Here is a 17,474-nt window from a genome sequence, read left to right on the forward strand (position 1 = left end):
CAGAACTCAGAGAAAGAACCAGCCAACAGCTCTGAAAAGGAATTGGTAATTAGATAGAAGATATTCCAAAGTGGTGTCACATCAACTGTGTGGAATGCTGCCGAGAGGTTGTTAGATAAGGTATGAAAAATGCCCGTTGGACTTGGCAAGATGGAGGTTAGTGGTTAAGTGGTGACACATATAGATTAAAGAGGATTGAAAAACAAATGGACCACATCATATGAAAAATTCATGAGTTTATGATGATACTAAGGAAAAAAAATCATTGGTTACCCTTGAAGGATACTAGAGAAACAACTCGTGATGCTTACTATGGGTGAAAGGAAAAAATCAAGTATGTCCCATTTTTCTTATATATACTGTATCTTAGGGCAACCCAATGGCTGATGTAGGAGTTTTCTATTAAAAAAATTGTTTAATAAATGTAGAAGGAATATGAAACTATCATTATTTGTAGCCCCAGTGAAATAATAGGCCTACTTTAGGCCACAATTCATGCAAGTTTGATAACAAAGCTTTAGATGAATTAAATCTTTGTAGGTGACAATAATCAAATCTGTTGATGAATCTTGACATAACAAAAAGATAAGACCACTAAATATTATCTTTCTGGGTACACAAGAGTATCTGAATATGATTATTGTCACAAAAGCACACCTGAATCACCTCATGCCTTTTTGCACTATTCTAAGTGTTACCCCTGGATCCATGCCCGGTTGCAAACTCAGTTACTGCTCTGTGTTGCTAGAAGTTCAGAAGCGTGGAGTCAACGTTTAGAAACTTATATAGTAATTTAAACATGCTATTACATAGTTTTTAAAGTCAGGTTTATTGGGATATAACTTACAAACAGTAAAATTCATCCTTTTTATTAAGTGTAACATTTGATGAATTTTCTTATGACAAAAATTGATCTTCTGTTGTAGAGAACTCTAGCAACATTCTTCAGTTAGATGATATAAATTAGAATTGTAATACTGATTTAATCTACAAAATTGTTATTATTTATGAATTCATTTTTGGCCCAAAATTTATAACATTAGAACTTCAGGTATGACTTTTATATTTTGCTGAGGCAATTAAAATTTTATTTAAAAATGATTAATTTAGCATTTTCTGGTTTTACCTTATTAATAAAAGATTTAATTGATTTTGATGAACTAAGTTAACTGATGATGTTTAATATCCTTCTTTCCTTTCCCACTTCCTTCCTTCCCTGCCTGTCTCCATCTCCATGACTCAGCACTTCTCTACAAATCATAAATCCTACAGTGTTGACAGTGCACTGTTTTTTGACCTGGGTTACATAGCAGTTAGCTTTATAATTACTCATAATTATAAACTATGTAGTAGTTGTAAATTGGTTTTATGCTTACATATTTCACAGTATAACATAAAAAAGAGCCTACTTGCTTGAAACTTACTAATGAGAACCATTTCTACATTTGATTTCTATTTAAGAAATTGGGAAATTTTAATGCTAATTATGTTTTTAAAACTATAATTAACATGGGACGCCTGGGTGGCTCATTCGGTTAAGCATCTGCCTTCGGCTCAGGTCATGATCCCAGGGTCCTGGGATTGAGCCCTGCATCGGGCTCCCTGCTCAGTGGGGCACCTGCTTCTCCCTCTCCTTCTGCCCCTCCCCTTGCTCATGCTCTGCCTCTCTCTCTCTTTCAAATAAATAAATAAAATATTTAAAACTGTGATTAACATGAATTAACAGCTTCCCTTTTTCTCAGCTGAGATAAAATATTTCTATCACACCAAAGTTACCTTGTACCCCTTTGCAATCAGTTATCTCCTTTTAACCCCTAGATTCTGGCAACTGCTGATCTTATTTCAATACTTTTAGCTTTGTCTTTTTTATATTATTACACAAATGGAATCATACAGTATATAGCTTTTTGTGACTGGATTCTTTTTTTAGCTTAATGTTTTTGAGATTTATTTATATTGATGCATGAATTAGAATTTCATTTCCTTTTATCACAGAGTACTGTTCCATTGTATGGCTATACCACACTTTGACCATTTACCAACTAATAGATATTTGGATTTTTAACCAAATGGGAAGACTAAGAAGGTGGAAATGCATAACATAGTAGGGAGTTATGTGAGAAAGATGTATGAGCTCCCCTCCAATGGATGTTATTTTCTTAATGAAGTATGAGATTATAAGCATCAGTTCAAAAGCAGACCAGAGAGGGTGTGGCAAGGTCATTTGAAAAGAAGAAAGGAATAAAATGGTCATCTTGGGGAAAGAGGAAGGAAGCATACTAGGCAATTTCAGGCACCCATTTAGTTCTGTAATTATTGATGTAAAATCAATCAGCCTGGTTCTGCGATCTTTCTTTTCTTCCAGTTCAGCTGTATAGGAATGGAGAAGGCAGATATTTGGATTCAACTTGGAATCCAAATAGAACTTTCCATTAGAAATTAATAAGAAAGAGAAACAGTAGCATTAATGAAATTTGCCAAGGAGATTATATTGATGGACCTAAGCTAGACAAGGAGGGAAGTGAGGTCAGCATTCTGATGGATGATGGGTACGTGTTGAGGGCAGTGAATTAGAGATCTCAGTGGGGTGGAAGAATATGTGCAGTAGATGTATTAAATCAAATGACATGGATGAATCAGAAGTGGTGGGAGAATGGCAGTCTCAAATTGAGATGTCAGTGGTGGGGTACTTTCTGATGATGATGAAGACTATCATGTGATGATGTCAGAAGGAGTTGGTTGAGGTGGTACAGAAGGAAGGGGGGTGCAAAACTGACAGATGAGATTGTTGGATTTTCAGCTAGCTACATGGATGTTGAAGTTACTGAGAATGGTGGCAGGAGTTGAGAGAAGACCAAGAACCAAGTTTACAAAGAACAAAATACCGGGAGTTTGATAGTTGACCAGAAGGCAGTGGTGAGCTAAATAGCATAAGCCTCAAAGGAGGAAGGATGGTGAGAAATAGCCTGACAGTGGTAAATGGCAATAAACCCTCACCTGTTTGAGAGGGTTGTAAGGGAAGTGATGTGTTCAGGAGGAGACACATTTTTGTTAAAACAAAATAGTGAAGGTAACTCTTTTAAGAGAAGAACTTTGTTAATCCAAGATTTTTATTCTTTTCACAGACTTAAACCAGATTGGGTTTTGAGAAGAGATAAAATGGAAGAAATCACAAATCCCCTACAAGCTATTCAAATGGTGATGGACACGCTTGGCATTCCTTACTAGTAAATGTAAACATTTTCAGTATATACAGTAAAAAGAAATATTAAAGCTAATCATGAATGTGTAAAGTGTTTTTGGCTTTCTTTTGTACAACTTCTAAAATCTGATTTTGTATTAAAATTTAAAAATATATATATAACAATAAACTGTTTTCATATTTGTTGTTTCTTTTATTATTTTATGGCTTTATGCATGTAAGAAACCACTATGTCATAAAAATGATTCTAACACTATTATTCATGTCTATTATCTTAAAATATTATGTTAGTCTGAATATAATCATATTCCAAAAGGGGAAAGAATAGCTTATTACTCTCATTTTATAGGTGAAGCATTTTTCTAAAACTAATTTTGGAAATAAAAGATTCTGCCAACACACTTAGAAGTGACAAGAGGACAAAATAATCTCACAAATGCTACAAACAACATCTCCATTTATCTCCCTGACTGACTGGACCATCCAGATAGGCAAGTGAGCTCCTCTAGGCAAATTAAATTCAACCTGCCCATTATATACTAAAAACCCTTAACTTTGAACTGATTAGAGTTATAATTTGACCTGAAAAGAGCATGCTGTTGCTTACAAGAGACACTTGTTGCCTAGTCCTGATAATGATTAGGTGTTGAAACCTAATTTGTTATTTTCAACAGCTTTGGGTCACTATTACCAGTACTAAACCATGTGGTTTCAGGACCACAGAAGCCTAATTCCAGTGGCTGTTTGAGATCTGATCGCATCCCAAAGTCTGTTCATATATGGAAGCCATAAAAGTTTTTAACTCTCTTAAATGAATAAAGAGTAGCTAAAAATGCAGAGATCATTTAACCACTTAGTTTACGAATTTGTTAGAATAAGGATTAAACCTAATTAGTCTGAAATTGGCTGAGATTTGGTTAGGATAGCTCTAAAGACTGTTTTGGTGCATTAGAATATATTGAAATTAACTGTAGAATTTTTGGTATTTCTTTGCCATTTTTTTCTTTCTAATAAAGTGTTTTAGGAATTCTCAGTACTCAGTATTTTTCAAACATTTTTGTTGACTTTCCCAAATATTTTGCTTTTCTCTTTCATTTAACAAAATCTTAGTATAAGCAATCTATTTACCTTGGTAAATTATACCACTAGGATATAATGTTTATTGGTATTAATTTCCTTTAAGATGGTTCTTTTTTTTTAGCAAATATTTTTATTTTTATTTTTTTAAAGATTTTATTTATTTATTTGACAGAGAGAGACACAGCAAGAGAGGGAACACAAGCAGGGGGAGTGAGAGAGGGAGAAGCAGGCTTCCCACGGAGCAGGGAGCCCGATGCGGGACTCGATTCCCGGACCCTGGGATCATGACCTGAGCCGAAGGCAGACGCTTAACGACTGAGCCACCCAGGCACCCCTAAGATGGTTCTAACCAAAAAGTATTTCTATTTAGTATTACGACTTCCAGATATTAAAAAATTTTCCATTGTTGAAACTCAGACTAAATTTTTTAAAATATGTATTTTAGAAAGAGAGAGCGTGCACGTACTTGTGAGAGGGGAGGGGCAGAAGGAGAGCAAGATAGAGAATCTCAAGCAGACTCCCCACTGAGTTGGGAGCTCTTTCCCAGACCCTGAGGTCATGACCTGAGCTGAAACCAAGAGTCCAACACTTAACCGACTGAGCCACCAAGGCGCCCCAGACTAAATTTTTATGAGTTTTATATAATATCCTACATTTATATGAAGAACATTCCTCCTAAATTTATGTGATAAATCCATATCAGGATTCTAAGACCTAAAGGCTAAAAGGCTTGTCTGTGTCTGTGTTGATGATTGGGAGGACTGGTTGAGAAGTAATTAAACCTTTCTTACTTTAGAAGTAACTATTTTCCACAGAGATATTACATTATATTAAAGAAGGAAAATAAATGTATTAACTGCAATCTAATTTTATTTTACATGATTTTATTAATGATGAAGTTAGGTGAGTTTCAAATTAACCTTCTTGTTAACTGTTATTAACCCAAATGTCCAGTAGATGTCATTATGCCCATACAGTATCATTTTTAATTTAGTTTTAAATGTATAAATAAATATATTGTTATATAGCTATGATTTTTGCAAATAAAATACATACTTTTAGATCCTTGGAAAATTTTATCTATATATCCCTAATACAGCTTGTTATTCCTACTGTATTTTGGCTTCATGCTTGAGAGGAATAAATTCACATTAGGCATTCTATATTCAAAATTGTTGAATTTTTCTCAATAGGTGACTTTTTTCCAGGTTTATTATCTTTGTAACTTCTAAATTTTTGCCTGTAGCAATGAAAACCTAGTACATTTACATTTACTGAATAAGAAAATGCTATCTTTTGGATTGCTTGTTGCCAGTAGCTAAATTTGCTAATAGGCTTGCTTGCTTTTTTTTTTTTTTTTTTTAAAGTAAGCCCTATCCTCAACATAGGGCTTGAAATCCCAACACAAGATCAAGAATAGTATGCTCTACTGACTGAGCCTTCCAGGTGCCCCATCTAATAGGCTTGCTTTTAACTTATATATTGTTCAGTCATTGATTCTTATTGTAAAGAAAGAGTGATAATAATCTTCTATAGTTCCGTTTTCAACAAAGAGGGAGAATCCCAATGAAAATACTTTGGTTATAACTTCTTTATTATTTCTCAAATAATGCAGAGAAATATTTATTTCAATTTATATTTGAGGGCACATATATTTGAGTGTGCGTTAAAATTTCCAACCTATGTAAAGGAAGAAGGAAATATTCTAAAAACTTGCACATTTCAAGAAATGTTTGTGGAGGACCACCTAAAACAGCTTCTGAAGCTTGTGTAAATTAAGGACACATTTTTACCTAATAAATTTATAGAAGCCTATTTCAGAATATAGAGTTTTATCCTATGAATAATATTTCATTATTACTGCAGATAACTTTTTATTTGTAATTGTGGTATTTTTCTTTGTAATAGTAGTATTTTTTACAATTTTACAATTACGATCTAAATGAAAACAAAATGAATTTGATCTAAACTTTGCCCTTGCTTTGCCAAAGCATCATTAAGTTTCATATCTGCCGAACATTGTTTGAATATTTGAAATAAATTCTTCTTGCTGTCAATCTTTGCGATTGATTTTTATCAAGGTACATCAAAAGAATAGTCCAATAACATAATTACTTTCACAGTGTTACTGAAGACATTGATTTACAGTGTTGCTCAGGGTCTTCCTTCTATGGTTACTTTCCTTGAGGCCATCTGAATTCCATTGCCATTTTCCTAAAAGACCTTTCAGTTCCATTTGTGTTCAAGGTACTGACTACTGGTAAGCAGAAGCAAGCTCCTTCCCATCATACCCGGGCAGCTTTCCCAGGAAACACTCGTCTTGATTCAGAGCCTCACAGTCAGCCTGCAGATCTCTGATATTGTGCAATTTGGGGATACTGTTAATTTCAGGTTACCTGGAAACCAATCAAGGAAATTTAGACCACAAATGGTGAGCCAAAAGGTGGCTCCAGGCAGATACCGGTATTCAAATCCCAGACAGTGTTGCATCACATCTCCAGTTTGTCCAAGTGGAGACTGGGCAGACTCATAAATCAGCTTGAGTCCAGTTTTTCTTCTCTGGGAAAAAGGGGTCAAGTGGCTTCTAGCATTAGCCATTAGCACCAGAGCTGAGAGAGACAGCTAAGAGTATTTTCAGGTAAAATCCTCTTGTTTGCCAGAACTCCTGCTCCTTTTCTTGCCTGCTGTTTTAACCCAGACCTTCCTCCCCTGGCTCAGCTTTACTAATTACCAGTAAAGCAGACAGTAACATCAATCTTACCATGGCCTCCCATTTGTCCTATTCCCAGTGAGAAGTGTTAGATTTGACAGATAAAGAATTATAGGACTGTCCTTGCTGCTTAGTAATGGGACAGCAGATACCCCTAATTTGGCCACATAAGGGAAATGTGTGATGGCTCTGACATTCCTTTAGGAGCACGTACTGTCGACTTTAATGGTATGAACGTTGCATCTTGTGCGTTGATAGCGAGCTCCACTAGTACACAGCAGTGCAGTGCGGGTCTGGAGACAACTGGGTCAGTCAACAGAAAAGAAAATTTTGTAAGGAACAAAAAATAAAAAGTGGTATCACTCCATCCATCACCCCTCATTCTCATTTTCACCTCTGGTTCTAGATGCTTTTCCAGTAGAGTCTCCTCTTTGCTCTTTATATCATATTGAGTGTGTGAACAAGTTCACTTAATTGACTTTGTCAGGTCCTCACATCTTTTCTCCTCCTGGTTTATTTGTCCATTACAATTTTCAATGAGACCACCGCTCTGAGCGGGTGAAGCAATGCAGTATGTCTGCCCAATATGTTTCTTTGTATATTTATACATTGGTAACATCCTCAGGAACACTTCCTACAGTCAAACATAATTTTAAAAATATCTCATTGTGTTTTAATTTACATTTCTCTAATTCTAATGATGTTGAACATCTTTTCATGCGTTCTTTTGCCATCCATATGTCTGATGAAGAGCCTGTTCAAGTGTTTGTCTACTTTTTTTTTTTAGATTTGTTATTTTAGAGAGTGCAAGTAAGTGGGGGAAAGGGACAAAGGGAGGGAATCTTTCAAGAAGACCCCTGCTGAATGCCGAGACTGACCTGGGGGATTGGATCCCATGATCCATGAGATCATAACCTGAGCCAAAACCAAGAGTCAGTCGTTTAACCAACTGAGCGACCCAGGCACCCCAAGTCTTTGTCTACTTTTAAAAACTGGGTTGTTTTTCTAAGTTTTGAGGATTCTTTATTCTGGATAGAAGTCCTTTATCAGATGAATGACTTGCAAATATTTTCTCCTTGTCTGTTACTTGTCTTTCCATTCTCATAACAGTGGCTTTTGAAGAGTAGAACTTCTTAATTTTGATGAAATCTAGTGTACCAATTTTTTCTTTTATTCTTTATACTTAAAGTGTTGTGTCTAAAAACTCATTACTTAACTCAACGTTCCAAAGATTTTCCACTATGTTTTTCTGCTAGAACTTGTATCATTTTGTTTGTTGTGTTTTTTGAGCCATTTCAAATTTATTTTTGCACATGGTACAAAGTATGGATCAAAGTTTATTTTCTTACATCTGGATAACCAATTGTTGCAGCATCGCTTATAGAAATGACTATCCTTTCTCCACTGAATTGCTTTTGCACATTTGTCAAAAATCAATTAACCATATAAGTAATGGTCTCTTTCTGAATTATTTTCTTTTCCACTGATCTGTTTTTTTTTTTTTTTGCCAATATTATGCTGTGTTGATTACTGTAGCTGTATAATAACGCTTGAAATCAAAGTAGTATAAGTCCTCCAAGTTCTTTTTCAAAGTAGCTTTGACTATTCTATTTCCTTTGCATCTTCATATGAAATTTAGATCAGTTATTCATTTCTTCTCTTTACTTGCAATTTCATTTGGTCCTCATTTTTTAATTCTTTTTTTTTTTTTTTTAAGATTTTATTTATTTGAGGGAGAGAGAGACCACAAGCAGGCGGAGTGGCAGAGGGAGCAGACTTGATGATGTGGGGCTTGATCCCAGGACCCTGAGATCATGACCTGGGCCGAAGGCAGACACTTAACCAACTGAGCCACCCAGGTGCCCCCATTTTCTAATTCTTGATGTAGAAGGTGAGTCAATGTTTTGAAATCCTTGTTTTCTAACATAGGTAGTCAGTGCTTTAGATTTACCTCTAAGTATTGCTTTAGCTATATCTCACAAATTTTGTTATTATGTTTTTCATTTTCATTTAGTTCAAAATACTTTCTCTTTTGATCTCTTGTTTGATCCATGGATTATTTACAGATGTGTTTATTTTTTTTTAAGATTTTATTTATTTATTTGAGAGAGTGAAAGTGAGAGAGATCACAGAGGTAAAGGGAGAAGCAGACTCTCCGCTAAGTGGAGAGCCTGATGTGGGGCTCGATCCCAGGACCCTGGGATCATGACCTGAGCCAAAGGCAGACGCTTAACCTACTGAGCCACTCAGGCATCCCTATACATGTGTTTAAATAACAAATACTTGCAAATTTTCTAGCTCTTTTATTAGTTGTGGAAATCTTTAGGATTATTATGTTGTCTTGATAAATTGATCACTCTATAATTGTAGAATGAACTTATTTATCCTTGGTAATATTCTTTGTTGTAAAATCCATTTCACTTGACTTAATACAGCAACTCCTGTTCTCTCTGTCTTACATTAAAAATATTTGTGTTAAAATATACATAACATAAAACTTAACATTTTAATCATTTTAAGTTCATTGGTATTTATTACATTTACATTGTTCTATACTCCAGTTCTCTCTCTCTTTCTCTGTTTTTTTTTAAGATTTTATTTATTTGAGAGAGAGAGGGGGAGAGTAAGAGAGAGATCACGAGCAGGGGGGAAGGGTAGAAAGAGAAGCAGACTCCCCGCTGAGAAGGGAGCCCAATGCAGGACTTAATCCCAAGACCCTGAGATCATGACCTGAGCAGAAGGCAGACGCTTAACTGGCTGAGCCACCCAGTCGCCCTCCAGTTCTCTTTTGATCTTGTTAGCATGTGGATTAGTTTCATAGAGCTTTTGTAACAATTGCCACAAAATTGTTGATTTAAAACAACAGAAATGTATTCTTTCATGGTTTTGGAAACCATTCATCTGAAACCAAGGTGTTGGCAGGGCTGCACTCTCTCTTGAGGGCTCTGGGAGAGAATCTGTTCTTGCTTTTTGCAGTTTCTGGTGGCTCCCGATGTACCTTGGCTTCTGGCCACATCACTCCAATCTCTGCCTTTGTGGCCACATTGTCTTCTCTTCTATATAATTTTTCTCTGCCTCACTCTTATAAGGGCATTTGTCATTGGATTTAGGGCCTACTGTGATAATCCAGAATGATCTCAAGATTCTCAACTTAATTACATCTGCAATGACCCTTTTTTCCAAAAAGGGTCACATTCATAAACTGTGGGGATTATGCTATAGACACATCTTTTTGGGCCACCATACAACCCACTACAGTATGGTATATCTATCCATATTTTACTTTTAACCTATTGGTATATTTGTGTAAGATGGGTTTCTTGTTGAATGCATATAGTTGGGCCTTTATATTTTAATCCAGTCAGCCCATCTCTGCCTTTTACTTTGGATATTTAGACTTTTTACAGTTAATGTGATCACTGGTATGGCTGAGTTTAAATCTGTCCTCTTGCTGTTTATTTTCTATTCATCCCATCTGCTTCCCTCATTACCACCCTTTTGTTTTCTGATCTGTTTTGGATTAATTAAATAGGTTCTTTTTTTCTTTTTTAATGATTCCAACTTATCTATCTTGTTGGCTATTACCTATAACTCCTTGTTATGTTATTCTATTGGTTACTTTCAGGTTTTTAGTAAATATCTTTAACGTATCAGAATCCACCTGTAAGTGATATTATACCAATTCACATATAGTATAAAGACCTTGTAACATACTACATTTCTGCCTTCCCAATCTTTGTGCTCTTGTCAACATTTTACTTTTAGTATATTATAAACCCACAGTAATTTGTTATTATTTTCAACATTTTTGCTTTAAACCATCAGATATCTTTTTAAAAGATTTAAATAATCTAAAAATCTTTAAACTTGCTCACATAGGTGCTATTTTAAGGTGCTCTTCAGTTTTTATGTAGATCCAGATTTCCATCTGGCATCATTTTCCTTGGGCCTGAAGGAATTCCTTTAATATGGTTCATCATGCAGGCCTGTTAGTAAAGAATTTCAGCTTCTATATGTCTGAAAAACATATTTTGCTTATCTATTCTTTGGCTTTCATTTTTTATAAGTATTTTTACTGGGTATAGAGTTCTAGGTTGCAGGTTTCCTTTCTTTCTTTCTTCTTTTTTTTCTTGTACTTAAAGATGTTGTTTCAACTGTTTTCTGACTTGCAATGTGTCTGACAAAAAGTCTACTCTCTTCTTGTTTTTGTTCCTCTGGGGTGTTTTTCTTCTGAGCGCTTTTAAATTTTTCTATCTCTAGGTTTAAGCAATTTGATTATGTTTTGTTTTACTCTAGTTTTCTTTATGCGTCTTGTTCTTAGTGTTTGATCATCTTTGATCTATGTTCTTGTAGTTTCCCTCAAATTTGGAAAATGTTCAGCCATTATTTCTTCAAATATTTTCTTTCCTTCCCATTCTCTCCTTTGGGGACATTGTGAATCTTACCTCTTTGGTTATTGGATAATTTTGTACTCCTATAAATACTTTTGAGTTTGTTCTGGAATTCATTTACTTTACTTGGGAACTGATCCTTTCTGGTATTGCTTTAAGCTCAGCTTTTCCCCACTACTAAGGTAAAAACCTCCTGAGAGCACTATGAATGCCATGTAAATCATGAAGAGTTCCACTCTGATTTGTGAGAACAGGAATTCTCCCCAATCCCAAGTGGACTCCAGGCATTCCTCCCTTTAACGTTCTCAGGTGATACCTTTCTTGGCCTCTGATACATTTTTCATTCAGATGTTCTGGTCAGTACTCAGCTAAAAACCTAATGTGGACACTCTGCAGATCTGTCTGGGCAGCTCACTTCTCTCCTGTACTTTGCACTCTGAATCCTACCTGCTTTGGTTTCATAATTCTCAGTTCTATCTCCTCACCTCAGGAAGACCACCATACTGTGTAGTGTGGCAAGAAACCCTCAGGCACTAGGCTGGGGTGATCACAGGGCTCATCTCATTGACTAATCTCCAATGTATTAAAAACTATTGTTTTTTAAATTTTGTCTTTTTTTTTTTTTTAAGTTGTTTCAGGTGGGAGGGTATATCCAGTTCCTGTTACTCCATCTTAGCCATAAGCAGAAATCTGTTTTTGTTCCTTCCTTCCTACTTTCTGGTCTTTATTTAGGATTATCATGTGTGAGTTTTTTGTGATTATTTTTATCCCTTTAATCTATTAATTACACATTTTTAAAACATTATTCTGTAGTGGTTAACCTAGAAATTTTAATACTGAACCTTGAGTAATGATAATTAAGTAGACATTATTACTTCTCCAACTTCTTTGAAAGTCCTAGAAACAAAGCACACTGAGTCCATTTCTTCCCTCCTGGCTTTTGTGTTATCGATGCCATGCATTTTAATTCTACATATCTATTTGCTATGTAAGCATTATTAGTTTTCTTTTGTGCAGTTAATATTCTCTTATATTTACCCACAGACCTAAGCTCCTTCCCCGACCCCCTATTCTTTGCTCTTATTTCCTTCCTGAATTTTCATGTTTCATTTTCCTTTAGTCTACAGCACTCCATTTAGCCGTTCTTTGGGTAGAGTTCTACTATTGACATACTCTTTATATTTTTATTTATTTGAAAACATCTTTCTTTTATTTTTGAAAATATTTTTAGTAGTTATAGCATTCTTGGTTGGCAATTATTTTCATTTAACATATTAAAGATGTTATTCCACTTTCTCCTTGTTTTCATCACTTATGTTAAGAAGTTCATCAGTCTTATTACTGCTTGTTTGAAGGTAACTTTTTTTCTCTTAATAATATCAAGATTTTCCCTTTCCCTTAATTTCCATCAGTGTTATACTGAGGCTCCAATTAGATGTAAGATACAGTTTGTGATGTTGCCCCACATATATATATGCTCCCAGTACTCCTACTAGCACACCACAAAACTGGCCTGGGCATGTGCTGTTTCTGCCAAGATCTTGAAGTTGAATCAGGAACACACCTGCACAATGCTGGGGTCAGGACCATACCATATTTACTGTAATTGTTATCAACAGTAAATACTCCATAACCTGCCCCTTGACATCCATGAAGCTAGATACTAGAGTCTCAGGCTTCTGCTGCACCAGTTTCAGTAAAGCCATGTGCTTCCAGGATTGTTCAAACCAGGCAAAATGGTAGAACCAACATAAATGTGGCTTCTGCTTTATGATATTCACTTTTGACATCTGTTTTTTTCTGAGCATGCATCTACTGGGTAAAATCTAGTTTGGTATAAGAGCTGCGGTGTCCTAAAGTCTTGGAAGTGTACTTTGGCTTGTATTAAGCAAACTTTACAGGAGATACAAATAAGAGAAGTGAGCCAAACTTTTCGTTGTTTATCCCTAATGTGCCAATTTTGGAAAAATGTTGGGTAGAAATGATATTTTGTCAAGTATGTATATAGTCCATAGAATATACTCAGTTATATAATTAAAAAGAAACTGTTGTTATAGTTGGCTATTCAAAACCTATATGAAGTAGAGAGATTTTAGATTTTTATTATCGACAGGTAAGTTTGAGAGATAATGAAGGAAGAAAGAAGGAAAGAGAATTAGAGAGAATGACACATTTATAATTTCATCTTTATTATCTTTTGATATTTCCACTAAATGCATTATTACCCCTTTTCCCCCCTGAATTGAGATATACTTCCTTGGAATGTATTTATGAAATTTGGCTTAGGATTTTATTTCTAAAACCATTTTTAATAGCGACTTTTTTAGGGATCAGTAAAATGTGGAGTACTAAATTATCCTCAGCAGAATTTCCATAACATGCTTGAGGTAGCTACTATTTTTACAATTATTTTAGAAATGTAGAAATGTAGGTACAAATGAGTTCTCATTTTCCAAAGACACAATCTCGATATTGAGATTATAAATCAGCATTGAGTGACTCCAAAATCTTCCTAACATGACAACTCTCTGGAAAAAAATGAGGTTGTGGGGCACCTGGGTGGCTCAGTCAATTAAGTGCCTGCCTGCAGCTCAAGTCAGGATTCCAGAGTCCTGGGATCCAGCCTGAACAGGGCTCCCTGCTCAGTGGGGAGTCTGCTTGTCTCTTCCTCTCTGCCCCTCCCCCACAATTGCCAGAGCGCACGTGGGTGCGCTCTCTCTCTCAAATAAAATATTTTTTTTAAAAAATGAGGTTGTGTACTTTTCTGACACTGTTCACAAAGATTTATTTTATATTCATTGATTAAAAATTAAACCAAAGGAGTGTTATAAGATACCATGGCAATATAGAGAGAAGGGAGAGAGAGAGAAACGTGCACGCACGTGGGGGGAGGGGCAGAGGAAGAGAATCATTAAAGCAGACTCCCCATGAAACAAGGAGCCCAGATGCAGGACTCAATCCCACAACCTATGAGATGCTGGTATATTCTGTTTCTTATTGTGAAATGTGTTCGACTAGTGAGAATTCATTGTTCTGTGCTGTTATGGCATGTGTACTTTTCTCTGAATATATTTTATTTTAATAAAAAGTTGCAAAATAAAAATAATAACAGCTCTCACCTCACTATATTATTTTATAGTTTAAATTAAAACCCATTAGAATGTAAACTCCATGAGGACAGTAATTTTAATCTTTTTCTTTTCACTGCTATATACCCAGGATTAGAGCATGACCTGGTATATAGTGATCACCCAAAACATTTTTCACACATGAATGATAACATAGCACATGCTGATTTCATCACTCGCCACAGAATACAAATGCTCTAAATATTAGACGTTACTATCAATAATATAGTTTTATCATTGCTTGAGACAAGTAGGTCATTTTTCTCTTTAAGCAGTGTAACATAGACAACTGTGTTTTAACATGAGGTATCCATTATGTCATGTTTCTAAGTTCATCTCTCCATTTGATCAATGGTGGTAAAGAAATCAATGGCCACAGGTGAACTTTACTCCATGGACTTACAATAGGGAATTGAAGTTGAAAATTTACCTTGATTTTATGCAGTCTGAGTTAATGATTTGTGCTGTTGCTATTGTTGCCCTTATAAGTTATCGTGTTCTTATTGGACTCTGGCATGAAAAGTATTGTCAATTAACATAGTCGTGTTATTTTAGAATTATTTGAAAATATTTTAAATGAAATATAAGTTTTGTTACAAAGACACTTCGAAAGATGTTGTAAATAATTAACTTTTTCTTCAGGCAAAGTATTGTGTACTTAATGACTCCCTAGTGCTTTAGAATTGTTAAAATCTTTGTTGGGCACACCATTGAAGATGAGGTCAAAAGAGTCGGCTTTTATCATCATATTAATCATCTCAGGAGAACTCTATGCAGAAGGTAAAACTAATTTTTCATATTCCTTATTCTCTAAAAATTATAAAGGGAAATTCTAACATTCATGTAACTTGAACTTTTATAGTCTTTCATTTTTGTGTATCAATTTTATAAAAAGCATGCTTCTTATAATTTGTTATAAATACTTAAGCAGATTTTTTTTTTCCTTTGGGCGTAACTAGTAAACTATTCTTATAGTGACAAACTTAGAAAAACAAGAGACAAAAAAGAAAAAAAAAAACAGCTTTGTATCTCTAGGTTTTGTGACATAGGAGGTGAGGATCTAAACACTTTAAAGGATTTTCAGTCTAACAGTACCACCATTTAGAAGTCATATGTTAACCTTAATTCTAATTTCATACTAGAATTTATTCCTAACATTGCACAGCTTGTACAATTTTAATTCTCTGTTCATAAAATGAGAGCTTAGTGTGGGAAATTTAAAAAAGAAATAGCCATGAATCATCAAGATTTTTGAATCTTCACCTTTTGATTTTTATCGTAATTTATTCATTGGTTGAAATTTGTAAGTAGTGATTAGGAGGAGGACTGTATAATCGGTTATGCAGATAAGGACACTTTTGAGAGTGAAATGGAGCTCTATTAATAGTTATGTGAGACACCAGTGTAAGTTAGGACTGTCCAAACCAACCCATGGATTCCCTAACTCTTAGAAATCTTTATAGCCAGAGCTCGGTGTGTGAATAAGTGTGAGTGAAGCAGGCAGTATATAAGTGTGGGTTATTTAGGAATAGTTAATAGTGTTATTAGGCTGTAGGGATAAGAAACAAGAAAGGATAATTAGGTGTCAGCAAGAGTGAATATACAAAAGAGGAAACTACAGTAATAAGACTTTTCTAAAATAAACACCTTAGGGAATCTGTTGAAATAAAATATCCTATGGATTATAATTGCCTTGTAGGTAATAGTTTGCTACAAATTTCCTACCAAAAAAGGGTCTGCAATTAAGATTATGAAAGTGAAATAAATAGAATTCATCTTATTTGATACATTCAATTCCATAATAAGATAATTTTTGCGTGAATAGTTTCCTTTGGTTTTATTTTTCTGTCTAAATAGGGAAAAACCAGCTGATATAATTCTCTGTCATCTATATACCATGAAGACTTGCATTTTCCTCAGGATGCCTGGGTGGCTCAGTTGGTTAAGCATCTATCTTCAGCTCAGGTCATGATCTCAGGGTCCTGGGATCAAGTCCTGCATTGGGCTCCTTGCTCAGCGGGAGCAAGCAAGGAGCCCTCTTCCTGTCCCTCCCCCTGCTTGTGCTCTCTCTCTCTGACAAATAAATAATAAAATCTTTAAAAAAAAAAAAAAAAGACTTTGCATTTCCCAGATAATTTCCTAATTATTATATGGTTATAATCTTCTTTTACTCAAACAAACAAACAAGCTAACAATAATCTCATATTTCCATGCTTTCCCTCATCCCCATTAGGAATATTAGGGGCAAGAATTGAATTAATGGTACTTCTCATTTTGTAGCAGGCAATCATCATTGGCCTATGAAAGGTTCCACTTTTGCTTTATTTATACACTTCCTCCCTTTATCCCTGACCCTGAATTCCGTTTCCCCTAGCATCAAACTGATAATGGAGCCATTATCGTGTGTTTGATATGTTCTTAAATACAATATGTAACTATCTTTCTGAATTATGTCTTGTTTTGTGTATGTGCTTTACATTCACATAAATGAAAGCTTGACATCAATTTGACCTCTGTACTGTTTTGTCTTACTTGCTATCATTTAAATACATTTCCATGTTGCTGAATCTATTCTGTTGCTTTTAACTGCTGCATAGTGTTTCAGATATTTTACTTATCCATCTTACTTGTGATGGACACATCATTACCTCTAATTTCCTTCTAACCACAAATAACATTTAGAATTATGAATGTGTCATATAATCACCTTATTTCTTTGTTACAATTCGTCCTATATATGTTCACATGTGTGTTAACAATACTGTGTTGTCTATTTGAAAATTGCTAAGAGAGCAGTTCTAAAAAGTGCTCATCACAAGGGAAAAAAAATTGTAACTCTGTGGTGACAGATGTTAACTAGATTTATTGTGAGATCATTTTGCAATATGTGCAAATATACACGTGGAACCATTGTGCTGTATATCCCAAACTAGTATAATGTTATACATCAATTATACCTCAAT

At 34.9% G+C, this 17,474-nt stretch overlaps 2 protein-coding genes across 2 annotated transcripts in view; both read left to right on the top strand.

Moving 5' to 3' along the window:
• ASPM (assembly factor for spindle microtubules) overlaps positions 1-3,392 on the top strand; it is a 63,427-nt gene extending 60,035 nt beyond the window's left edge. The window contains exon 28 of the mRNA XM_032422359.1: positions 3,126-3,392. Coding sequence (XP_032278250.1) covers positions 3,126-3,228 — 103 coding nt within the window. The 3' untranslated portion in view covers positions 3,229-3,392. The remainder of the gene's footprint in view (positions 1-3,125) is intronic.
• Positions 3,393-15,222: 11,830 nt separating this feature from the next.
• F13B (coagulation factor XIII B chain) overlaps positions 15,223-17,474 on the top strand; it is a 31,869-nt gene continuing 29,617 nt past the window's right edge. The window contains exon 1 of the mRNA XM_032422422.1: positions 15,223-15,291. Coding sequence (XP_032278313.1) covers positions 15,228-15,291 — 64 coding nt within the window. The 5' untranslated portion in view covers positions 15,223-15,227. The remainder of the gene's footprint in view (positions 15,292-17,474) is intronic.

The sequence above is a fragment of the Phoca vitulina genome, unplaced genomic scaffold (assembly GCF_004348235.1).
Source record: "Phoca vitulina isolate PV1807 unplaced genomic scaffold, GSC_HSeal_1.0 scaffold26, whole genome shotgun sequence".
NCBI classification, from domain to species: domain Eukaryota; kingdom Metazoa; phylum Chordata; class Mammalia; order Carnivora; family Phocidae; genus Phoca; species Phoca vitulina.